At 38.4% G+C, this 27,114-nt stretch overlaps 2 protein-coding genes across 2 annotated transcripts in view; one reads left to right on the plus strand and one right to left on the minus strand.

Annotated features, from left to right (window-relative positions):
- NAPEPLD (N-acyl phosphatidylethanolamine phospholipase D) overlaps positions 1-16,755 on the plus strand; it is a 35,423-nt gene extending 18,668 nt beyond the window's left edge. Inside the window, exons 3-5 of the mRNA XM_008592313.1 lie at positions 3,688-4,334; positions 8,145-8,259; positions 13,163-16,755. Of these exons, the coding sequence (XP_008590535.1) occupies positions 3,688-4,334; positions 8,145-8,259; positions 13,163-13,291 (891 nt within the window). The 3' untranslated portion in view covers positions 13,292-16,755. The remainder of the gene's footprint in view (positions 1-3,687; positions 4,335-8,144; positions 8,260-13,162) is intronic.
- Positions 16,756-16,778: 23 nt separating this feature from the next.
- ARMC10 (armadillo repeat containing 10) lies at positions 16,779-25,848 on the minus strand (the record flags this gene model as incomplete). Its single annotated transcript, XM_008592332.1, has 4 exons — positions 16,779-17,982; positions 19,043-19,114; positions 23,187-23,363; positions 25,714-25,848. Coding segments are annotated over 4 exons (639 nt in total), but the record flags the coding sequence as incomplete, so codon positions are not given.
- Positions 25,849-27,114: the final 1,266 nt, after the last annotated feature.

Raw genomic sequence — 27,114 nt, forward strand, 5'->3', positions numbered from 1 at the left:
ATATGAAAGTATTTTGGAGAAACATGATTCAAGTATAAAAACATAGAATAGGTCTAATAAAATGAGGATGGGACATGAGCAGAGCTACACAATTTAATTGCCCAGTGAGAAAACAGTGTTTCTTTACTTGGACTGCTCCTAATATTTGCCTTTTCTGGGTCATTAGAGCAGTATGCTGGTTCACAGGCTGTTCATGGTTCTGATGCTGTCCTTGCTTCATGTGGTTGCACTTGGTTCAGTGACCTTGTCTGATTGTTATTGTTGATGACAGTCACCAATAGTCTGGGGAACAGAGACAATTGGAGAGTTTCAAAGAGGGAGGGAGGGAGGCAGGCATTTGCTGAGTAATTTTGTAATCCATCTCTGCTTATTCTCCCCACCTGGTCCCCAGGCTGCTACTTTTTTTTTTTTCTTAAGTATGTATTAAATGAGATTTAACAAGCATAAATTTAGTGGTGGAGGCAGTAAACATGGAGGCTGGCTAGGTGACCTTGTGTGAGCGCTATACCTTCTCTAATTCTTTGTTTTCTCATCTGTAAGATGAAGATAGTTAATAGTATTGGGCCGGCCTGGTGGCGCACTGTGATAGTGCGCCGCTTGGGAAGCGCGGCGGCGCTCCCGCCGAGGGTTCGGATCCCACATACAGACCGGTTCCCGCTCACTGGCTGAGCGAGGCGCGGGAGCAACACCAAGGGTTGTGATCCCGTTGCCGGTCCCGGTCTGGTACGGGGGCGACACTGAGGGTTGCGATCCGTTACCGGACACGGAAAAGGACAAAAAAAAAAAAAAAATAGTATCTACCTCCAGTATTATAGTCAGTATTAAAATTTTAAATTCTTAAGAAGTAGTTAGTGCAGTGTCTAGCACATAGTAAGCACTCCAAAATGGTAGCTATTGGTAATATTTTTTTTTGTTTTATTAAAGTACTTGAAATGTTAATTTATCATCATCATTATTATGTGCCCAGTATGATGCTGAACACATTGTAAGTAGTCAGTTTTTATTCATTTCCTCTCTCTTTCCTCCTTAATTATTGATAAGTACACCATATGGCATTTGTTATTGTTCACAAACGTAACTACCAAATTTGAGAAATAATTGAAAATTGACATTCGTTCATTTACTCAACAAATTTTATTGAGCACAGGCTGTGTTTCAATCACTGAACCAGGCACTGTGGATGAGTCCAAGTTGCGTATGAAATGGGATAAATCCTGTATACATGTAACCAGAATATGCAGAGATATGTGAACTGAGAGGCAGGAGTGAGTGCTTCAGGGATGACCTCATGAAGAGTGGGCAATTTGATTATGGAGTGGGGAGAGGGAAGCAATTTAACCTGAGAAATGGGGTCAGTACTGTGCAGGGTTCTCAAGCTCAATCCAGGAGTGGGAAGTAGTTCCCATGCAGGCAGGACCCAGATCACACGTAGAGGAGTAGCGTGAAACAGAGCTGGAGAGAATTGAGGCAGTCCCCGGACAGCCTACTGCTGGGCTAGGGAGGTGAGACAGATTTGTCCGGCAGTGGAGAACCAGTGAAGATTTTTTCTTCAGGGGAGAGAGTTATACCTGAAGTAGACTGTTTTGGGGGTAGCTCTTGTGCATGGGTTGAGTTGATAGGAAGACAGTTGAGCAATCAGGGGAGCTTCGAAGTATGTGGGTGTTGGTTAGGGTCTTAACTAGGTTAGTGGCTATGCAAAAATGCAAGAGATCGATAGGATTGGTCCTGATTAGTTGTCAGCATTGGAACTTGCTTTCTTCTTTTGGAATACCCGTAGAGTGCTTATTATGTGCCAGCTACTCATAATGCAGTCCTCACACCAATGAAGTTGTAGATGCTACAATTATTACCCATTTTCCAGATGAGGAAACTAAGGCTTAGAGTGGCCAAGAGAAATCTGTGTCATCCTCCACCTATGGGGCTTCTTCTCTTCCCCTTCCAGCCTTCTTCCCATTCAGACTCTCCCAGTGACTTCTCAGTTTTCCTTCACCAGCATCTCCCCATCTGCCCTCTCTTCTCTCTGCCCACTGCTGTCTCTTTTCTTCAGGTCCTCATCTCTTCACAACGTGGCAACTGTTGTGACACCCTCCAGGTCATCATTCCAGGACTCTAGAATTGTTTTATCTGAACATAAACAGGGTCAAATCTCTGTGTGTGTGTGTGTGTGTGTGTGTGTGTGTGTGTTTATGTAAAAAGATGCTTGCTCATTGTGTCTGGGTGATGTATAGCACTCAAGGTTCTTACTGTACTCTGATCCTTTATAGATTTAGTTTGTCCCCTGCCCCCAAACACCACATTTCTTTGCTTGAGTAGTTTCTCCACCTGAAATGCCCTTCTTCCTTTTCTCTGCATCCTGAATTTCTCATCATTCTTCAGGAACTCACACAAGGAATTGTGTCTGTGATGTCTTTGGCAACTGGCTTATTTATTCCTTCTTATTAGGCTATAGTCCAGCCTGTCTTTTATTTAATTACTTATCCAATATGACATCGTTTTCAAAAATTGGTTTGTGGCAACTTAGAAAAATACACGTAGCAGTAAAAAACAAGGGATGAGCCCATAAGAGCAAATAGACTATTTAGGGTAGAAAATAAAATAAAGCCAAGAGAAAAGTACAGAAATGTGTTCCATCATTGCCGTGCATGTTGCCAGAGGTGGTCTCAGCTTTTACTCTGAACTTCCTAGCAAGAGAGAAGAAGCATGAACTGTTAAGGGTTTTCCCAGTAACAGTCAAGACAAAGCCAGTTGCTCTGGAGAAGGAGAGTGTGACTAAGGATTGAGAGAAGTGTTTCTGGGGTAAGTGGGAAGGTGGAGCTGGTACAAGTCTTCAGACCCAGTACATGCATGGCGGGTTTCGTGAGGAGGCTTCCTGTAAGAGACTCTGATGCAGCTGGGAATATCACGACACCAAAGCACGATTTAGTAAAGCCGTTTTATAAAAGCCAGGGCTGTGTCCCTAAAACACAGCTTTTTGTTGTCTAGCTTAATCCAAATATAAAATGTAGAATAACCAAAAGAATAATACTTTTCACACTTTGTTGTAGTTATTGTTTGACATCTGTTTACCCCCCAAAATGATCAGCTTCCTACTGGCAGGGATCATATTTCACTTGATTTGATCAGTGGTAGAAAATCTTAAGGGTAGGGAATAAGGAGAACCGTTTATGACTGATTTGCCAAGAGTCGTCACAGTGGTTCATTTTGAATTATATGTACTCAGAAAGTCAGATTTATATCTGAGATCCAAGAGCTACAAATAAATGGTCATAAGCGTTCTTTACTGTTTGCAGGGACTGACCTGCTTCTGAGACAGTTTATAGCAGCAAATACACCAGCTGAGTGAAATGGCAATAGCAAAATGAGTGTATTTAGGATAGTCTACTTCTAGCACAACAGAAGAGTCTTTAAAAAATTAATAACTTCAGCAGTACTCAGAGTCTTAAATTTAATTTTCCCTTTGCCTATTGCATTTGCAACTAAGAAGATTACTACATTGTCATGATTTTTAAGTCAGATTCAGAAAAAAAGTATGCATTTTCAAGAAAAAAGCAAAAATCACAAGTTTACTGGATGACTTTGGTTCTCCCGAAATAGCTCTTCTTGCTATAATTTAGGTCAAAATATGTTCTGTAATGATATACCTTTTTCTGCCCCTAACTGCTGCTTTATCTTTCTTTATACACGTAGGAACTTGACAAAGAACTGCCAGTGCTTAAACCATATTTTATAGATGCTCCTGAAGAAGCTGGAGTGAGAGAGGCTGGTTTAAGAGTCACATGGCTGGGCCATGCGACGGTAATGGTGGAAATGGATGAGCTCATTTTTCTTACGGATCCCATCTTCAGCTCTCGTGCTTCACCATCACAGTACATGGGTCCAAAGCGATTTCGTCGTCCCCCATGCACAATAAGTGAACTCCCCCCAATAGATGCAGTCCTGATCAGTCACAACCACTATGACCACCTGGACTACAGTTCTGTCATTGCTTTGAATGAACGATTCGGTAATGACTTAAGATGGTTTGTCCCTTTGGGTCTCCTCGACTGGATGCAAAAATGTGGCTGTGAGAATGTGATTGAGCTGGACTGGTGGGAGGAGAATTGTGTCCCCGGACATGATAAGGTCACCTTTGTCTTTACACCTTCCCAGCACTGGTGTAAAAGGACTCTAATGGATGACAACAAAGTTCTTTGGGGCAGCTGGTCTGTCTTGGGGCCTTGGAATCGATTTTTTTTTGCAGGAGATACTGGTTATTGCCCAGCTTTTGAGGAGATAGGAAAAAGATTTGGACCTTTTGACCTTGCGGCTATTCCCATTGGAGCTTATGAACCAAGGTACGTAGAATTCCAAAGAAAATATTCCTGCTAGATAATAAGTTAAGTGCACTTAAAAGTAAAGTAGTTATGATTTTGTGATATTGTGTTATTTGTGATTTTAATGGTGGACTTTGTAATATACATTGGGTGGGAGTTAGTGGTCAGATTCAATTATGTTGTTTTTTTAATTTTAAAATATTTAAAAATTTTTAGCATTTTTATTGACAAGTAAAAATTGTATATATTTATGGTGTACAACATGATGTTTTGATATATGTATACATTGTGGAATAGCTAAATTAAGCTATTCAACATGTCCATTACGTCACATACTTATCATTTTTTTCATGGTGAGAATTAAAATATTTTAATCACAGTCATATCGGTTAAAGTTACTCAAAATCAGAAATGACATTAGAAGAAAAAAGGACCAAGGTTTAAAGAATTACTATACCTAGTCAGAAGTTCATGTACCATTCCAACTAAAGTTGAACTGACCAGACAATAATTAAACCTAACTATTGTTCTTTCTTTCACATGGAGGGTACTTTTTTGGCCTCTTTTTACTCAAGGACTAGGCACAGTGGAAGGCCTGACCTGTATTTTAAGGTGTGGAGGGATACTTCTATTATAACCACTTTTTGCTGCATGAAGAAAGTACCAGTCCCTGTCGTATAGCTCTTCTGTGTTTAGCAGAGAAGGAAGGAATCAGCCTATGGCATTAGTTCCATGTGATTGTCTTAGTCAATATTGAGGTTGATCTAGTCGTGACGTTGTTGCACGACTAACGCTCACCCTCATTGTTGCACTGCTCATCCTCCCACCCCTGTGTGCTTATCACCTATCTTCAGGGCAGCTAAAGGTCACACTATCATTGGAGACATAGGAGACCCATCCACTGTCTGTGTTTTCCTTAGTACTGTCTGGTTAGGGAAAAGAAGTGATTTCTTTTTTTTTTTTTCCTTTTTGTCTTTTTTTCTGACCCGTAACGGGATTGCAACCCTCAGTGTTGCGCCCGTACCGCGACCGGCAACGGGATTGCGACCGGCAACGGGATCGCAACCGGCAATGGGATAGCAACCCTCGGAGTCGTGGCTTCACCGCGCTGAACCAGTGAGCAGACCGGTCTCTATATGGGATCCGAACCCTCAGCGGGAGCGCCGCCGCACTCCCAAGCGGCTCACTCTCCAGTGCGCCACCGGGCCGGCCCAAAAAAAGTGATTTCAAATAATTCAGTCAATTCTGGTTTATATGTATAAAGGAAAACAAACACTGATAATAACAAAGTAAAGCATAATTTTTTAAATGCTTTATTTTAGAGTGCATACACAAATACATATAAATGCATTTATTTAGAATGCAGTTCTACAAGCAGAACAACAAATGTTTCTCCAATATATAGATGAATTGAATGAATCCAATCTTTTGTTTCCATCTGATTTTGTTATACTTATTTAGTAGTTAACTTTTTAAGTTCACTAAAACCATTTTTCCCTATCTTTATTGTTGTTTATTTCTCCCTTTTATGTTTTTTGCTAGTTTCTCTATTTTGGGGCTAGATACTTTTAGTATTTTTTGGTTCTGGATAATTATTAATAATTATTATAAATCAATATTGGTGCTTGAATTTCACTTACATCATTCTAATGAAACTTCTCAAAACATCAATCAACCTATTTTTCAGAACTGTTACAAATCAATTTCATATGGTATTGGTCTTTACTCAATATATATTCATAATATATTAGAATATACTTAACGTCAGAGTAAAAATTTTAAAATTTATTTCAGATAGACATGAGGATAGAAAGGAATCTACCTGTTCCTTTGATTTGCCATAGCATTTTCTAAAAAGTCCATAGAAAGAAACCAAAAGCTGTTTTCATCTTGGCCTGAATTCTGAGTGTCAGGAGATGTGGCCCAACAGTACATGTCCAATCTGCTAATTAGGAGAACACAGTGGCTTTGTTTTTAGGCTCCCATAGGACCCAGCAACTCCTAACAATGAACAACCCTCTAGCTATTGCAGATGGGTGAATTCTCTATGATGTTTTCTCTAAAGTGCAGAAGCCCCTATGCTGCATCCATATACATTGGTCTTAACCGTAGCATTAGTTCCCAGTAGCAGACCGAGATACAAATAATGTGAAGACAGCGTTATTTTTCCTCCTCTAAATCGATGGCTTGGAAAGCAAAGGATTTGCTTATAGATAGTACGATTTTTCCTTTGTATCAGAAATTATAGTTCTTTTTTCTGCAAGTGTTGGTTTTGTCAACTCTTTACTCTTTTGGGAGAATTCTGTGAAGTAGGTGCTGTACTTGATGCTTTCATAAATCTTGTCTTGTTTAATCCTCACCATACCCTTACGAGATGGGTTTAAATATATATTGCACAGACAAGGAAATGGAAGCTCAGAGAATTGGAAGGGACTTTTCAAAGGCATTCCAAGAGCTGCAAGAGCTGGGGTTCATATTTAAGCCTTCAGCCTCCTGAGCCCTTGTTCTTTCCAAAGCACTAGGCAGGCTTTCAGTGTTTCTACAGAATCTCTAATCTTTCACCTATCACATTTCTCTTCTTGCCAAACCAAATACCCCACTGTTCAGTTTCATGATGTTTAAATAAAATTCCTTGGATAGCAATTGGATTTTTTTGCTGCCAATATTTAAATTTTATACACTTTTTGTTTGCTTTTCACTTTAGCAATTTAAAAAAAATTGTTTCAGTAGGACGTTCAGGTTCTTTTGCAATTGGAGTTTTGATTTCCAGTTCTTTAGCCATTATTCAGTTTTTTTGATTTATACCCAGGACTGCAGAATATCTACTTTTGAAAGTAATAGTAAGTCATATCTTTAGAATAAATAATCAGTAAAATCAAAATATAAATGAAACAAAATTTTACTGTTCAGAGGGGAGTTTTGCTTGGGACTTATTTAATAAGTCCCAATCTGTATAAGAAAGATTTTTGCTTGTTTTATGTTTCAGCAGAAAAGTGGACTAAAGGGAGATGGTTTTGCCTAGTATGATTTATTCCTGTGCAGAATCTATGTTTTTTTTGTTGTTGGTGTTTGTTTTTTTACAGTCTAGCCCTGACCTAGCCTCTAGACTTGGTTTCTAGCTCATCCTACCCAGCATTGCATATATTGTATCTCAGTGGTTCTCAACTCTGGCCACACATTGGACTCACCTGGGTGGCTTTTAAAAATGCCAATGCCCAGGATCCCACCCTAGAAAAATTAAATCAGAATCACTGAGAATGCAAGCTGGGTAGCAGTATTTATTAAAAGTTGTCTAGATGACGGGCTGGCCCGGTGGCGCACTGCTACAGTGCGCCGCTTGGGAGCGCGGCGGCGCTCCCACCGAGGGTTTGGATCCCACATACAGACTGGCCGCTCACTGGCTGAGCGAGGTGTGGGCGCAACACCGAGGGTTGCGATCCCGTTGCTGGTCCCGGTCCGGTCCGGGCGCGACACTGAGGGTTGCGATCTGTTGCCGGTCACGAAGAAAGACAAAAAAAGGAAAAAAAAAAAAAAAAGTTGTCTAGATGAGTCCAGTCTGCATAGGTGAGTCCAGTGAGAATGGCTGAAAAGTGGTTGAGAGTACTACATGTTGCTGTTTCTGTTGGCAGTTTAGCTTTATTCTTAGGTGTACTGATTTCAAAATCAAATTAAGGAATAGAGAGGAGGAGTGAAAATAAACACACTAAGCTTCTTATTTCTCAAACATCCATAGTCCTGTGCAGAATCTTAAAGGTTGATTAGATGAAATTGTAATTTGAATTTAGTGTATATTTCAAAGACCAGAAGTAATAAATTGCTGTGTTTCATCAGGTGGTTTATGAAATATCAGCATGTAGACCCAGAAGAAGCTGTAAGGATTCACATTGATGTTCAAGCAAAGAAATCTGTGGCAATTCACTGGGGAACTTTTGCCTTAGCAAATGAGGTAAGTTTGATCATGATAAAAATAACTTTGATTATGTGTTTGACCAATGATAGGATTCAGGCATCACTGTAGCCTGGTGTTAGTGTCACAGACCAGACTGTGGAATCAGACCCTGCATAGTCATCACAGTCACCATTATTAGGGCGGTAAATCATACTAATTAGTAAAACAACATTCACGTGCATTGAAAAAGTCTCATTGCATGATGTCTTTTTGGCTTATTTTTGTGGTTAACAAAGCATGTGTTATATAACCAAAAATCTGTGTGTGTAGTCTGGAGAGTAGAAAAACAAACCATTGTCTTCCTCCTCAAGCAGGCTCTAGTGTAGTGGAAGATAGAAGCCAAGTACGCAGTACAGATGTCGGAAGAGGGAACTGCTGTAATGTGGGACAGATGAAGTGGTCTCATAGTCAGGGATGGTTACCAGTGGGAGGGGTCAGGGAGAGCTTTGTGGACGAAGTGATGCTGGAACTTGAGGAGGCCAGGAGGAAGGCATTTCCCAAGGAAGAAAGGGCTGAGCGTAGGCTTGGAGGCAGCAAGCATGGCAAGGAGTCAGTTCAGCCAGAGAATGGATGACTTGGAAGGCAATGGAAGAGGTAAGGCTAGACAGTGTGGAACTTTCTAGAAATATGTTATTTATCACTAAACATTGATTCAGTATTTGTTATGTGCTAGGCATTGGGATAAATGTGGTTTCATTCCTAGACTAAAACAGAAGAGCTGATTTTTCCTTAGAGCTGGACCCTAGAACTCTGCTGCTAGCCAGTGTTCTAGGATCAAGCAGAGGATAACACAAAGCTTTCTCTCCTTTCCTGGATCCAGGGCCTGTCTCTATGCAAAATTTATTTGGAACTTGGTTTCTTTGCTTTCTGTGGCATCTTCCACATCCCAAGGCATCTCTGCAGGAACCCAGTGTTTTCTTGCTGGTCTAAGCGCTTCCCCTCTCTCATTTCTGGCCTGCCCTCTCCCAAGGATGGTCCAAAATGATGTAATACTGCCTGCCCATTCCCTCCACCCCCCAATCAAAATACCCATCCGATGATGCAGCAATTCTTAGCCACAGTGTTGAGAGAGGGAGTAAAATGAATAAATGAAAACCACAGAGCGGGGGAAGATGAATGAGTGTGTGTGAGTGAGTGAGTGAGTGAGTGAGTGTGTCTGTGTGTTTGGGGAAGGGGGAAGTTTGAGACTGGTTTCCAGTGACATACCACTATATTTGGTGGCAATTTCTTATTCCATTTGTATATATATGAGATGAAGTAATAGTATTTGATTCAACATATATACAAAGAAAGGAATCAAGGTTGACTCCTAGATTTTTAGCTTGAGTAATTGGGTAGACAGTTGTGTTCTTTACTGAGATGGGAAGATGGGAACAGGATCAAAAACCTGTGTTTAAGAATTACTGTGTTATTCAGCCTTCAAGAATTATTCCTGTTATAAATCTAACCTCCATCTTTACTTCTTAATGAGACATGTAATAAAAACTTACTAAGCCTTTAGCAATTTGGAGTTTGTTCACATTTTGATGTTAGTTGAGTAAATGTGACAACTGAGTTTGTTAAATTATAAAGCAGAGAGAGGCTGGCTGGTTCGCTTAGTTGGTTAGAACCAAGGTCCAGACTTCAATCCTTGTACTTGCCAGCCACCAAAAACAAACAAAAAACCAGAGAGCCTATGATCTCTAAACACTTTGACTTTGCATATAAGCAGTTGCAATAGCTGTTCACTGTAATGTAAACAGATTAAGGATGTCCTTAACCAGGGAACACTCTAAAATTGCACACAATGGTACTTCAAACAAAAAGTTCATGGAAAGATTCGTATTATCTTTTAAGCCTATTTTTCCACAAACTTTTTGAAATACGCTTGTATATAGCAACATCTAATTTATCTAAGGAATGATGAGCAGATTTTCTAGATGATATATGTAAGCACTAAAACTTAAATCACTAGTTTTGATGGAAACAAATTTTAAGCATTACGTAATATATAAGATAACTTTTTAAGTGACCAGGGTCTTTATTTTGAATATATCCTGTTGTAGTCGATCATAAAATAGCGACTCCTTTAGGAACCTACGAGGTATCTGTGGTTCCCTGGCCCTTAATGGATCCTGGGGCTCTTCTGCTTTCCCCACTTCCTCTTGTGATCTCTGATCCACTGTCCTGCTTTATTCATAGTTGTTTGGTCCTGTGGTTATGGGGCATTTTTATCTCTTGTAGACTGAAGTGCCCAGACTGAGCTTTCACTCAGAAGCCGTTCTTTACTTCTGGGTTTATTTTCTAGATGTTTTAACAGCCAAGAATTGACCAGTAAAGAAACTCAGAAAGATACTGCTTAATCTGGGCAGATTAAAGACAAAGTTGTCTACTGTCAACTAAAACAACATCAAAATCCACACTGAAGTTATCTGTTGGCAAAGAAATTTTTTGTGAAGGTGACCATTTATGTGGATTGTTGGCCAAGAATTGTAGAGCATGGCAGAAAAATAATTTAACAAAAGTTAATTTTCACTGGGAAAGAATTTAATCAGTTTGAAATCTCTTAAATGAAAATAGTTTAGGGAATTATTTTGGGGGGAATTTTTTGATTTAGACTATTATTTAAAGTTAGGTTTTATTGGTGATATGTCGTCAGTGATCTCCTTTCTATATGAATAAAATAGACTTAAAGTAGATTTTTCTTTTTTTTTTTTTTCCTTTTTGTCTTTTTTTTTGTGTGTCCGGCAACGGATCGCAACCCTCAGTGTCGCGCCCGTACCAGACCGGGACCGGCAACGGGATCGCAACCCTTGGTGCTGCGCCCACACCTCGCTCAGCCAGTGAGTGGGAACCGGTCTGTATGTGGGATCCGAACCCTCGGCGGGAGCGCCACCGCACTCTCAAGCGGCGCACTGTAGCAGTGCGCCACCGGGCTGGCCCAGATTTTTCTTATACAGTCTATTAATAGGTGGTTATCTCTAGTAATATTGGGTAACCAAGGTATAGTTAAAACTTAAGTTATTAAGTAGTCAGTTGAAAGGCATCATTCATCCTTTAAACACAGCCATAGACCAGAAGTGAGTAAGGGGGAAAAAGACCTGTGTGGGGCCAATAATTATTACCAAAGCCGTGCATTTTAGTTAAGCCTCAGGCAACTTTCCTGGTTTTCCTTGCACGTCATTGGCTGTGCCTTCTAAGTCTCTCTTACTAGTTCCTTATTTCCCCTCCCTTTAAATATTGAGTGCCTTAGGAATCAATACATGGACCTCTTCTTTTCTCTAGTTGGTTATTCTTTTGAGGAATCTCATCTTGTCTATGGCTTTAAATACCATCTATCTGCTGTACCTCTCTAGCTCAGATTCCCCTGCTGTAATCCATATTTATATATCCAGCTGCCTGCTTGACATCTTGGATGTCCATTAGGTACCTAGAACTAATGAAACCAAACTTCCTCAAACTCATTTCTCATACCTCTCAGTAAAGAGAAATTCCTACTTTTCTTGACTCTACTTATCCGGTTTTTGCTCATGTCTATCCATATACACACAATCAGCTCAACTTTCAGATTATATTTAGAATTTGACCACTTCTCACCACCTTCACTGCTATCACTTTGCCCCTTAAAGTTTGTTTTCCACACTGTAGAGGGCAGTGACCTTTACAGCTTGAATTGGATCATGACCCTTCTCTGCCAGTGACCTGGTAGCTTCCCTTTGCACTCAGAGTCAAAGCCTTAGCACTCACAGTTGCCCACAAAGCCCTATGCATTCTGCTCCATCAGGTTTTTGTTCAAATGTCACCTTCTTGGAGACTTCTTAGACTGTTGCATTTAAAATTAAATCTCCATCCCCCACACTTATCACCCCGCTTTGTTCTTCCCAGAACATATCAACCACTCAGATACTATATGTTTTCTTATCTATTCACTTGTCTATCTCTGTATTAGAATGTAAGCTCCATGGAGGCAAGGATTTTTGTTTGGTTCACTAGCCTGGCATGTCCTGTAGGTGCTCAAAAGACACATGTTGCAGAAGAGAGGCAGACTTCCCACTGGTGATGATCAGACACTGTTTGGTTTTTATTCCGGCTTTATACTTCCACATTTTAAAACTTTTCTAATTGAAATTAGAGAAAAAACCCTTTGAATAAAGAAAAAAAATAGCTGTTATACAGTGTAAAGATTTAGACCAGAAGAGAAGTAACTGATGAAATGATTTATCTTTTATACCTTTTAGTAATAACTATTTTATTCCATATTGAAGTGGTCTCTATTTGGAGAACATTCAAGTGGGTGTAAACATTGTGCAACATACTGTGTGCTGTCTTTTTTTTAATTAAGCTATGAAAAGGTGAGGAAGTAAATATGAAAACTCCACCTGTTGTATCTCTATTCTCCAGGCCCCTCTTTCATTTTGTAGAATACGGTTTCTATACTTGGCTAGAGGTTTTGAGGATAACAACCCTTCTTCAGCCAAAAATACTTGCTATAGCATTTGCTAATACACACACACAATCACACAATCTCAGATTTTATATTTTTCAGAAATGTTGGTAGCATAATTCTCTAATATCATCAACTTTGGCATTGATTCCATTTAGAATGGAATTTCATAGAGTGAAACTGATCAGATTTCATGTAGTCCAGTGATGTGCAATCTACAGTGGTACCAAATTTGACATACATGGTGTTTCCATCAATTGATTTCTAACAATAGAAATTTCTACAGACTTAATTAATGGCTCAAACTGTATTAGAAAATATGATAGACTCATTTGCTAATGTTTAATTAAAAGAAAGGACATTATTTTAAGGCATATTTTAGGTATGTTATTTTAGTTTGAACTCTCCTTTGAAATATCCCCCAAATATGTGTACTGTTAATCTTTTCCCATTTTTCTGCTCTCTGCCCTTTGCTAGCATTACTTAGAGCCTCCAGTGAAACTGAGTGAAGCTCTAGAAAGATATGGACTTAAGACCGAAGATTTTTTTGTCCTGAAGCATGGAGAATCGAGATACCTAAGTACTGATGATGGCACCTTTGAATAAATACGAGCACAGGAGCTATTAATGAAAAAGGCATCATCTGAAATAAATTTGAAAACAAGTGAAAAGACTAAGAAATTCATGAATATTATGTTTTTTTAAATTTGGAAATAACTTCTGCAAGTTTGTGTTTTATGTTTTGTGTAATAACTTGTTTACTAATGATTGCCAGCTATTAAAAACTATGAAAGAAGAGTTCAGGGGTGGGTCATTTAAATAATAAATTGTCTAATGTGAATTTTAAATCACGTGTCAATGGTATAAGCATTGCAGTGGAAATTTTTTTACTAAAGCATTATACTTTAGTGGTGGTAGAACTTTCTGACATTGTGAAAAACTGATATGAAAAACTCATTTCTGTTTTTCTGTTCTTCAGGACCTTCTATAAGGTGAATCAAGGCTGGCTACCTACCTAGATTTTTTTAAGGGGCCTACACATACAAATATTTTTCTTATATTCACATTATAGTAAATGATGAAATTGACTCCCACATGCTTACAAACATTTCTTGCTCTACGAAGACTGGTTATATGCCAGATGTTACGAATGTGATTTTGTTAAGCATAAAAACATAGGGGTTTGAGTGAAGTTATTATTTTTAAAGACTTAATTTTTTTTGTTGTGGTAAAATGTACATAACATAAAATTTACCATTTTAACCATTTCTAAGTGTACAGTTTTTTGGCATTAATGTAGCCATGACCACTGTAGACTTAATTTTTAAAAGGGGGAACAGTATATTCTATTGCATACCTACAATCCCCAAATCAAAAGCCCTCTGAGTTGGGCAGAGGAAGGGAGTGTGGTTATGAGGATATCATTTATGAAATTTTCTATTTTTAATCTCAAAGTCAGATCTTCTGCTAAGCATAAAAATAGCTATAATGCAATATTTTACAGAGATAAATGCAGATCTTAAGTGTTAATAGATCATACACTTTGAATTAAATTTTATTTTCTCTGTTTTCCATTTTCTCTACACACATTTATGTTTTTCTGGTCTCTTAGCTCTAACTCTAAATATGTCAGTAAGATTTATTTTATAGATATTTTGTTTTACATGATTCAGATTTCTTATATTTTTATATTAAATGAACCCTAAATATGATTCTACCTTTTATTATGCCAGTGTGGAATACCAGTGGTTAAAAAAAAGATGGTGATTCTGGGAGTCAGCTGACCTGAGGTTTAGTCCCAATAAGGGCTCCGTATTCACTTGATTACTCTGAACCTTCCTGAGGGAGGGAGCTGGATTAGATACTATTGGAGACCCATTCAGTGTTCCTGATCCATATAGTCAGTGAAATAAACTTTATTCAAATAAAATAATCGAAATAGGTTTTTTGCACCAAATGCTACCCAGGCAGTGCTCTACAACCTGCACATATATATATATATATGCTTGCCACGTTAGCCACTAAAGCTGAATTTTAATCCTGCTTTTATCATGGATTTTTTGTGTAAACCTGAAACAAGTCACCTATGCTCACTGTGCCTGTTTCCTCATGTGCAACAAGATAACTTTGACCTACCTCTGAAAAGTGTGTACAGTAAGTAATAAAGTGATATTTCATAGAAATATATGGGAGAAAATGATTTCTTAAGGTATCACTGCCTAATATAGATAGGTACATTTGAAAGCTGAAAATAGGCTAATGCTTTTTGATAATGTATTGTTACTGTTACAGATTTAAGTGTATGGTAGGACACTAGACATTGAAGACTGACAATTTTATCTCACTCATTTTGTAAATTTGGAGAATAATAGCCAAGATAAATGTAAATGGTTTTTATCAAAATTTAGTATTTTTATCTACAATGATGCAAGTCAGTAAAGGGGAAATGTGTATGCAATGTGCATGTCTATAATTAATGTGAATGTGATTTGGGGGCACTAAAGCACAAAAACTTTTCCCATAAAAATAAACCTTCAGGAGAAAACTGAACAAGCATAAGCTTTTTCACTCCAAGCAGATGTTAATCAAGATGTTAGCTTCACGGTGGGTTAACTTTGGGGCACGTTGCCCTTAATACTAGCCAACGTTCTGGTAGTTATCTTCTTTGCTGCTGCACTCTGAACTGAAAATTCATCTCTTACCTCTACTCTATGAAGCAAGCCAAGTATGTCTTGCTTAAGTATGTCTTCTCCATGAATGGCCTTAACATTAGTTTTGTATTCACATGTAACATTTAACTGAGGGTCTCTGGGCACTTTAATTTGTCGTGTTCTAGTTCCACTTCATTGGGCCTGCCTCATTTTTCTACGCCTCTTCAACAAGCTGTGATTTTTTTTTATTACCATTCACATTCTTTCTACAATGAAACTTTATTCTTTAAGAACTATATTAAGCTTCATATCTCCTTATAGACTCTCACTCCATTGAGTGGTTTTCACTTTATTTTTCACTTATTATCTACATTTTGAAGAGTGTATGTGCAAAGTGAAAACAAATTTTGAAAAATAAGACAAGTCCATTCTCTTCCCTCAATTCAGTCCAATATGCACTATAATACCTTTTAATTGATCTTATCCTCTAAGTCAATTTCATTTTCCTCTTTGATTAGCTGGCATCCATACCAGCATGTAAGATTTTATTGTTTCCTTTGGTGACTGAGGAACACTGTTATGCCTCCCTTTCCCATAGGGTAGGTCAGCAGTTAGGAGAAAGCCCACCTAATAAAAGCCAAAACATGCCATGACCTACATAGGTAAAGATCTATTTGTGCATTTTCTTTCTGGGTAGTTAAAAATTACTCCCTCTTTTCTCTAGCATTTTGACATTTCAGACTCAATGTTCTGGGCTCTAGGGAGTGTGATTATTTACTCAAACTAATAATAGAGGAAGAGAAGAGACGGAGCTTTAGAATTCACCACTGCTAAAAGCACATTGAAAAAAAGTCCTGGTTTTTATTGTGTGAATGTTTTGAATACATACTTTCACTAAATAGGCATATTTTTAAAAATTGCTATAAAGAAATGTGCCTTTTGGGGAATACTTACATTAATGTCACCAATTACTACTCTATCCCGTTGGGAATTTACATTTTTTTCCTTATACTGAACCCTTTTTCTACTGTAAAAATATTTCTTCAAAGTTTGATTTCTGTATCAGGATAACCTTGAAAACACATTTTTCTGTTTGAGGATTTGTGGCTTCCTACAGAAAACACTCTTGTATCCATGTATTTGCAAATGAAATTTAAAGTACTCTTAAAGCTTTGCCTTAAATACACAAGTACTAAAGCTTCTGCTTGCATATTGATTCACTTAATGCCAAGCATGGCAAGGGTTATGAACTGCAATATTATAAAGCCTGGCTGAATTCAGATATACTAATAAATTGTTATAGTAGCTTATGGAATAAAAATACTATGGAAAATGTAACAGAAATTTTCATATATTGTAATTTTAGTCAAGTAAAATATGGATGAAAATTAATGAATAAAGTACTGTCAATTAAGGGGAGAAAATATGCATAACCTAGTGAGTGATTTTTTTTCCTCTTTATTTAAAAAATTACAATTTAGGCTTATAGTAAAAAAATTCAAACAGAAGAGGGTACACATAGAAAAATCATTTCCCCACTCCCCAGTCCCACTCCCACAAGTTTGAGTACCATTCTAGAAGTGTTCTGTTGGTACATAAGCATAAATATTTCTCATTTAAAAAACCACAGGTGTGATCACACCACATTATTCTATGACATGTGTTTTAAAAAAAACAAGCATATTTCATGGATGTCTTTCCACAACAGCACATTTAGACCTGGTTCTTTCTTTTCAAAGACTGGATAATTGATTTAATAAACTGCCTGTGGATGGACATTTTGATTGATTCCGGTATTTTATATGTAACATGGTTACATACTGGAACACTGAATGGGAGTGTGGGTGGGTCCTAGGAAACATTTTCTCCTAAAAGTTTACATTTTCATTGACTAGAAGTGATCATTTTAATGGTTAGAATAGACTTTTGAAAGCAGTATGGCTGGGTTGGCAGGTGGACTTGAGAGCTCAGGATCTCTCCGCTACTTAGAAGAAAAAGGCCATTTCTACGGCAGTTCTGAAACAATGATTTAACCACCTGCTAATGCTGTCTCAGATGAGTAATTGCAAATCACTTCAAACTGAAGGGTAGCTTGCATGTAAAAAGGTCACTGCCACTTCATGTAGAGGAAATAACTAAAGTATCTCAGTAAACAGGTGGCAAAATAAAAATATAATTGTTTTCAGTACAAGCTCATATTCATCTGGTATCAATAAAATGGTCCAAAATAAATCTTAAGACCATTGCAAGTTACAGCTGTGTTAATGATGAAACATGTTATTTACTGTTTAAATTCAACAGCTGAAAGACTCCCTATACAAGAAGATAGAAATAAGTTTATGTGAGTTACCTCCAGACTGTGTTACTCCTTGGAAAAATATGACCACCTGATCAGAATTTTGGTATTATTGCTACAACCTTTTCTTTCACATCAGCATCATGGTGAGAAGCTAAAGCTCTTATTTTCTGGGCACATTCTTCTCCATACAACAGGAAAAACAATGACCCTTTAGTGAAAGTAGGCTGAATAGCCAAATGGTCTTCCGTTTTGACGCAGTTATTTATATTCTGAAATAACGTAAGTACTCGAAGGAGAATCTCCTTTGCTACATGGCCGTCATAGAGGGAAAGGAATGATGAGTCCACCTAAAATAGGAAACAATGAGTATTACTTTATCTTAATAACATGAAAACGTTTTTCATATACATTTTTACATTTTAAACTACATGGAATATTTTACATTTTAAAAATCTTGTCACAGAAAGTTAACCCTAAGATTGTATAGCTTAATGTGTAAAATCTTACACATCCCTAGGTTGTATTCTAATGGAAAAAAGAGGTTTGGGGTTTTAGCTGAAAAATACTGTTTCTTTGGAATCCCAGAATGTAGTCACTTGGAAAAAACATCCATTTCCTTTTTAAGACCCATCATACAGTTTTCATGGGAACTCATTAATTCACCTTAAAACATTTGCTGTCCCCACAGAGTGCAGGGCACAGGGCTGGGGAACAGGGATGAGCAGTTGAATATGATGGTCCTTTCTATAGGCGTCGAGCTCCATTCCATCTCAGCACCACCTCTGCTTCCTTCAGAATGCTTATCACAGCTTTCAGTTATCTCTATCTTTTGTTACATATTTTTGTCTCTCACAAGACCCTAAGCTCCATGAGGACAAGCAAGCACCACGTCATGCTATGCTCACTGATGAGTCTCAGCACGTACCCAGCACCTAGCCTGTACTGGAGACTTGGCCAGTACTGCTGTTTTAGTGGATACTAAGAGACACATGAACAAAAACAGGTCAGGTACAAGGGTACTTGTAAAAAAAAGAGTCCATGGGAGGATTTGTACTATCTTTTAATTCTGCTTTTCCAAGAACTTTTGGAAGTACCTTTATACAAAAGATTTGCTGGCATGAGTGTACCCAAACTAGGGTAGAGAGAAAAATGATAATTTATTGTTTCTAGGGGGAATTTTTTAGATGCGTTTCAAAAGTAAAACATGCTCGTTCAGAACATTTAGGAAATGCATATATGCAAAAACAAAACAAAACAAAAAAACACTTTTAATATTGTTCCTCAGAGATAATTCCTGTTAACACTTCAGGATAAATCTTTCCAGATCTGTCTATCCAAACCTGTGTGTGTGTGTGTGTGTGTGTGTGTGTGTGTGTTTACAAAATAAATATGTAAGCTATTATTTACTTGGGCACCAAGTAGTCCTTCTGTCATGGCTGGGTTTTCAGACAAATTCAAAAGAAGTTTCAAAACTTGAACCTGAAATAAGAAGAATATTGGTTTATTTCAGACCAGCAAGCATTAATTTTTTTCTCCCTAGCATGCTGTCTTCTCACTATGTCCTCCTTTTAGGCCTAGCTCAAATTCTCTCTACTCCATGAAGCCTTCTTAATTCATCCAACTTAGAAGGTCTCTCTCTCTCTCTCTGAACTCTTAGAACACTTGGCACCACTCTCAGCACTTAATACAGAGCAGTGTTATTTAAACCTTATTTTTCCAACTACACTGTTAGGACATAGGGAGAATATTGTGAATGTCCTCATAATCTACGCAACACACTCCCCTAACACATGGTCGCTTAACACGTGTTAAATGAATGATCTTTATTATGACTGGTAAGTGAAATGTGATCTTTGGAACAAAAAGAAAAACAAAAACAAAAACCCTCCCAAAGTTCATTTCTTTTCTACTTAAAGTATGAAAATTTTGGAAGAATTTAGTTACCAAGACTAAATAAATTTAGTAGGTTACTATGAATCTTTGAGGTTATCTTTTTTATGTGGAAAGCATTTTATAAGCATTAAAATAGGCACAATGATATAAATAATAGGACACCAAATGTTACTTAATAGCCAACTAGCTAAAATATCAGCATAATTATCACTTATAACTAAAAATTCAGTAATAAAAACATTCAAATTGAATTCCCCTTTTAAAAACACAGGCTATGAGAAACCACACTTTCTACAAGATACTTGAAATTAATGTGAGGAGCAGGGAGAGGGTCCTGAAGTCAGGAAAAAGTGACAAACGTGATCTCCACTAGACCTGGGAAGGAACCTGGATGTTTATTTTATAAAACATTTTGATTACAAAGGTGATAGGTGTTCGCTAGAAACATTTATTTTTAAACATAGAAAAGCATACAGGAAAAGAAAATTCACCCATATTTCCATGACCAGAAATTATCATTATTAAGTTTTGGTGTTTTCTTTCTGGTTTTTAACTATGCACATGTCCTATATACTTACAATTCCTTTGATCTTGGTGTAAGTAATTATTTATTTATTAAAAAGGAGGATATATAACTTTGCTTAATTTTATTGTCATCAATTTTTTAAAATTTTTTTATAAAATTAGCACCTGGTCATGATAAAGATTTCCAACAGTGCCGAAAGGAACAAGATAAAAACAAAAGCCACCACCCTATGGGCCCATACCACTCTCCAGCGGGAACCACTGGTAATGTTTGTTGTATTTGCAGAGATCATGTTTTTCAAACAGACACTCTGGACCAATTATGGCCTCTTGAGGTGAAAAAGTGAAGGAGACTTCTGAGCCTTCTTTAGTGCACTCCCCAGAGAGGTCACTGTTAGATCTCATCTGGCCTGACTGGCTGTCAGCAACACCAAGAGTTAAGTGTTAGGAAAACCACCTGGCTCCAACGTCAGTGAAGTTTCAATTAGGAAAACAGGAACAAGAGGTATGAAATAGCCTGGTCCTGAACCTATGAAATAAGCCTGGATGAAATCAATAAAATCTAAAAAGGCCCCCTAGTAGTCAATGAGGGCAGGTATACAACCAGGGCAAAGCAAGAGCAATAGCTATTCAGTATCCTGCACCAGAGTTTGATGTTGCTCTCCTCTGTAGAAGGGAGTGAAACGTGAGAAAAAACAGAGTACAACTATAGATTAAATAAATGCATGTACTTTAATTTGAAACAATATTAAGTCATCTTGTTTTCTCCTGTCACATGCACCATCTTATGGTGACACTAGGACATTTATTTTAAGCCATTAGTTTTATTTGCTCTCATTGCAGATGTAGTAAGCACACAGTTTATTTATGTTAATTTTCCACTATTTGTATTTAGTTGTGAATCAGTGGTGTGCCCAACAGATTATTACACTCAGTGAGATCACTGACTTGGGCAAAATAGGAAGATATTCTAAAAGTCATTTTGGTGGGTTTTTACTATGGATACATTTCCCACTAACAAATGGATGACTATCCAAAGGTGCATTTGCAAGTTGGAACTTTTTATGGAATAACTATTATAATTGGTGGCTAGATTCCCAGGCAGACCAAAAAAGCAAATTTTCTATCCCAGAAATATCATACCCGGCAATGTAACGGAAAACAAAACACAACAAAATGAGACGAAAATAGAACATATGATTGTGGTGTGAATCACCTTTTAAAAAGTCATAAAATACTATATTTAAAACACAGACCAAGTCTGAGACAGATATATACAGTCCCAAGGCCAGACTTGCCTGGCTCCGAGCTCAGTGTTTCTCCTAAGGTTTTGGGTAAAGCAGCTGCACAGACAGGTAGAGGAGAGATTTTCTAGAGTGGCAACACCATGCATAAAGAGGGAAGGAGTTTCCATGGGGCCATGAAGTCATCTTGCTCCACTGGAAAGAGAGATGCTGATGGGCACAAGCATGCTGGAAATTGCCTGGGATGGAGCAATTCTGCTAGAAGAGGACTTCTTACATTCACTTTTAAATGCCTTTGGGTACATCTTGGATCAGATCCAAGTAAGTTTGGCTATTGGAAATGTGAAAAGCACATATACAAACACCCCAGAAACATAAAAGCAGGAAGATAGTAGGGCTCTCAGGTAATCACATCTTGATAATCTCAGAAATAACTGGAGTGACGTCAGATATTTAGAGCATGGCTTCACACTCAATCACAATGCTTTCCTTTAGTCACAGTGCTCCTGTATCTGGTGGGGGGGAAGCCAGTGTAGGGGTGGAAAGGTGTGATACTTTCCTCACCATAAGGGTCACGGCCCACACTCCTATAACAAAAGACAGGTTAACAAGAGAAAATCATAACAAATTTATTTAATCAAAGGTTTATGTGACACAGGAGTCTTCAGAAATAAAGACCCAAAGACCCAGGGAAAACTGTCTGTTCTTATGCTTAGGTTTGATGAAGAATGGACAGCCACATAGAAATGTGACTGGATAAAAGGGTATGATCTAATGACAGTAGACTTGATGGGGAAACGTGGCAAGGCCTGTCCAGATTCTTCTTGGCCTCTGTACACAGCATTCCTTCTTTCCAGGTATGGGGCAGGACCCCTCTGAAATGAGGGCCTTATGACTAGGTAGGTCAGAGAATTTCTTTATGGCCAGCTCCTGCACAGAAAGGCAGGGGAAGGTTAGAGTAATACAAGTATTTCTAGGTTTTATGGCTAGCTTTGGAGAAGAGAAGTTCTAGTTTCTATGACCGGCCTTCGGGAAGAAAAAGGAGCGAGAGACAGGAAGGCTAGAGAAACTCAGAAAGAGACTTTGCTTCTGAGACCGCTTCTTAGGACTTCCAATCTCCTTTGGTTCAAAGTACTCAGCATGCCAAAGCACCATACCTTGGGGTATCATTTTCTGAGCCTCAACATTAGCTACTTCACTTCAATAAAAGGAAATTTTACTGATTCTCAAAAATCAAATGTACAACAATCTACTGGTAAGTGAAATGACAGACGATTTTTATAACTCAAAATTAGGGGATAAAAATAATGTACTTTCTTGGGCCCATCTGAGGGTTTTTAATAAACCTTGACTAAACTTTCTTTTTTTGAGAGTGTTATGGATTAAATTGTGTCCCCTAAAGTTGAATGTATTAGAAACCTAATCCCTACTGTGGCAGTGTTAAGAGGGTGGGAAATCCTATTATGGTAACTGAGAGGGGGCCTTGAAGAGGTGATTAGACTGTGAGGACTATGCCTTAGTGAATGGATTAATCCATGGATGGTTTAATGGTAGTCATGGGTGTGGTTGATGGCTTTAAAAGGAGAGCCATCTCTTTATGCTTCTGCCATTTCACCATGTGATACTCTGCACTGCTGTACAGTTACCACCAAGAACAAAGCTCTCACCACATGTGTTCCTTGGACTTTGGACATCCCTAGCCTCTGGAACTATAAACAATAAATATTTCTTTATAAATTACCCAGTTTCAAACATTCTGTTATAAGTAACAGAAACAGCCTAATACAGAGGGGACATCAGCTTAAGATAGGTGGCCTACAAATTCAATTTCAGTCTTAATACACTTGAGGCAATAGGTCTTCATACTTCAAGTATTAACCACTTTATACCTTGGTGCTTCCATTTCCAGTGAGTAACACATGGAACAGGTCTGTAATGTAACTATCAAGCAAGTGCTGGTGGTCATTGGTAACAGTCATGTTCGTTAACAATCTCAGTCCAGCCAGCTGCACAGCAGAGTTCAGAGGACCAGAGAAGACATCCTCACAGACTTGACTGATGTATATCTAAAGCAGGAGGGAAAAAAGAGAGCATCTTAGTTTCTAAAATTCTTCTATTGAACTGTCACTTCTCTGCACAGTGAAGTAGGGTGATTGCTCAGGATGGAAAATGGCTCCTTAGAAAAGATGACATTTCTACCCAGCCTTCAAACTTCAGTGACTTTTTTAAAGCTACTATTGATAATGCCAGGCATTGTGCTTAGCATCTTATAAATATACCTTACTTAATCCTAAGACAACTGTAATGAGGTGGGTGTTATTATAGCCATCTTACAGACAAAGACTGTAAAGTCTAAGGAGCTCAGGTCCCCTGCCCAATGCCAGCCAGCAGGTGAGGGAGCCATGTCCCAGTTCAGAGATCATGCCCTCAACACCAGTGGCATCTCTCTGGTTGGGGGCTTCCCAACTCAGTCCACCTTTCTGTTTCAACTGCTCTGGATGCACCAGGACCAGGGAGGATGATGTGTGAGGCCATTTAGCAGTAGGGTCTAGAGAGTGTTATCATGTCAGAAGTAAAGAATAGGGGGACAAACTGAAATGGAATCTTTCTTTAAAGTAAATTCTATCAAAAGTAAGCAGAGCAAAATTACATTTGGCCCAAGGTTCTTCTTATTTACCTAACCTACGTACATGATCTATCTGTTCACAATATTGTTAAATACCACTGGCAAAAAGTAATGCAATGCCAATAGGACTCCTATTTCATTTATGAGAGAACTAAACCCAGTATGATGGAAAGTTTTCTGAAACTCTATTTTCTATGTCTGGTCATGGTCTTTCAGCTTGGAAAAATTATGTTTTATAGATAATTTGTATTCACCAAACTAAATCTAAACACCACCAAAAGTTCTAACTAGTAAGAAAATTTTCCTAATTTGTAGTGCTAAGAAATTACCAACTGTCCCAAGCACCATTATTAATTTTTAAAAATCTCCAAATGTTACCATAGAAACTAAAGTAATGGCAATAAAGCACAGAGAGATTAAACTTTTAATCTGGTTTCATGATTTGAATTACATTTACAAGTCAACTGGCTCTCTTGGTCACAATTTCATTACACACTCATCCTTTTAAAAAATAGCATTTCTTCAGCTCTTTTTTTTTTGTCTTTTTGTCTTTTTCCGTGTCCGGCAACGGATCGCAACCCTCAGTGTTGCCCCCGTACCGGACCGGGGACCGGCAACGGGATCGCAACCCTCGGTGTTGCTCCCGCGCCTCGCTCAGCCAGTGAGCGGGAACCGGTCTGTATGTGGGATCCGAACCCTCGGGCGGGAGCGCCGCCGCGCTTCCCAAGCGGCGCACTATCCAGTGCGCCACCGGGCCGGCCCCTCTTCAGCTCTCTATAAATCATGTATTTTCATAATATCCTAATGTCTTTCAAAGCATTTCTTAAAATGTGTTGGAACATTTACATCCTTATTATATCTGAATCTTTTCACCATTCCAATTCTTTTTTTTTATTTTTTTTTTATTTTTTTATCTTTTTCCGTGTCCGGCAACGGATCGCAACCCTCAGTGTCGCCCCCGTACCGGACCGGGGACCGGCAACGGGACTGCAACCCTCGGTGCTGCTCCCGTGCCTCGCTCAGCCAGTGAGCGGGAACCGGTCTGCATGTGGGATCCGAACCCTCGGGCGGGAGCGCCGCCGCGCTTCCCAAGCGGCGCACTATCCAGTGCGCCACCGGGCCGGCCCTCACCATTCCAATTCTAATAATAAGATTACCTAAGGGGCCAGCTTAGTTATTCCTGGAGCTGTCCCCACTTCATCATGTTCCTTTCTCTTAGAATTCTCTTCTTCCCCAACTCTCAACGTTAGACATTCTTAAGAGCCAGGTCAGATTCCACCTCTCACAGAAACTTTTGGATGGCATCTCTCCTGTCTATGTACTCAACAATGTTTTACTTATATTTTTTCCCTAAAGCATTTCATCATGTTTTGCCTTGAATTATAACTATCTGTGAACTTGCCTTATCCCTCTCTCTAGCTTTTTTACAACATGAGTTGTATCAGGTTCATTTCTATACTCTGTACCACAGAGCAGGAGTTCAATAAATGTCAAATTGAATTAACATAATTTCCTAATTTATTATGTCTTTCTGCTGATGTTATCTGATTCTGGCCTGGTTTCTTTAGCACCCCTGGATTAAACTGAACCCCAAATTCAAAAGTCAACTGAACCTCTTATTGGCTGGTTCAGGTCCCTCCCTCCTCTGCCTTGTTCTCCATTCCTCTAAAGGTAATTCTTGGCCATAAAGTTACAAAGAATAATCTACTAAAGTTTTATTACTTACCTTTTTGAAACTGTCTCTTTCATTTATAGAAAACCTCACACACTGGTGATTTCAGACAACTTACCCTTATCATGATTTGATTTTCAACATTCACACTCAGGTTATTTAGTGCGTTTAAAGCTTTCTCCTTAATACTGTGATTGGGACTGTTCATTTTGTTTCCAACAATTGGAATACCACCCAATTCACGAATAATAGCCTAAAAGGGAAAAAAACAGGATCTCACTTCAGTATGAATCCCTTCACTGAATTCTTTGCTTCCACAAATATAATTAAAAATCAATGACTTTTTGGAAATATCTTTACCATACACAAATCTATAATTAGTATTTTTTTTTTTTTTTTTGTCTTTTTATCTTTTTCCGTGTCCGGCAACGGATCGCAACCCTCAGTGTTGCCCCCGTACCGGACCGGGGACCGGCAACGGGATTGCAACCCTCGGTGCTGCTCCCGCACCTCGCTCAGCCAGTGAGCAGGAACCGGTCTGTATGTGGGATCCGAACCCTCGGGCGGGAGCGCCGCCATGCTTCCCAAGCGGCGCACTTATCCAGTGCGCCACCGGGCCGGCCCTATAATTAGTATTTTTTTTTAAAAAAAATCTCACTACCCATAATTTTGTATAGGTAAAGAAAATCAATTGCAAATAAAATTATTACTTAATTATTTAAACTACAGCATGGAGATACACAATAAAGATTTGCAGAACTACTATAATAATCTTGAAGCAATTTACAAACAAACAAACCAAACAAAAAAAATTATTTTACTTTGAAATGAGTTGTATGACTTACCTGTTACAGGCAAACTTGGAAGAGTGTTATGATTTAGAATATGAAAGTAGTGTTTTGCTAACATGTATTCTTTGGAACACTAATTCAAGATGTTGACAAATGTTCCATAAAAAAGGAGGTTATGTAAGTTTGGGAAACTTCAGGTATAACATGTTTCTTTATTGTGAGGCCTTAACATGTTCATGTGCATTGGGAATCTCCAAGAGAAGAGCATTGACTACAGTATTTCTGTGAATTATACACAAAAAAAGAGTCATTTTTCAGTGGTGGAAGTGGGGGAAACACATTAACACCTTGCAGAATTGGAGTTCTACATAGCTTGAAAAATGGTGCCCAAATTTTCAAAGAAAAATAAACTGGGATTTCCCATAATTAATTGCGACACTATGTTACCATATGTATTTGGCTCAAACCTTGAAAGAAGTATCAGTTGCTTTAATTCTTACAAGAAAAATAAGCAGAAAATTACTCATGTCAGGTAAAGACATGCCATTCTATCAGAAAAGGAGAAAAAGATTGCATCTTGTTATAAACAACCCAATACTTTACTGTATTAGCAATGCCAGGTTCTTTGGAAGGCCTTGCAGTTACTAGAAAACAGTTTGTTTTTGGCAAAGGAAAATGGCGACGGGTCTGGAGCACCCGTGTCAGGAAACAGCGCGATCCTGAGAGCT

This window comes from Galeopterus variegatus, unplaced genomic scaffold (genome assembly GCF_000696425.1).
Source record: "Galeopterus variegatus unplaced genomic scaffold, G_variegatus-3.0.2 Scaffold153, whole genome shotgun sequence".
In the NCBI taxonomy this organism is placed as follows: Eukaryota; Metazoa; Chordata; class Mammalia; order Dermoptera; family Cynocephalidae; genus Galeopterus; species Galeopterus variegatus.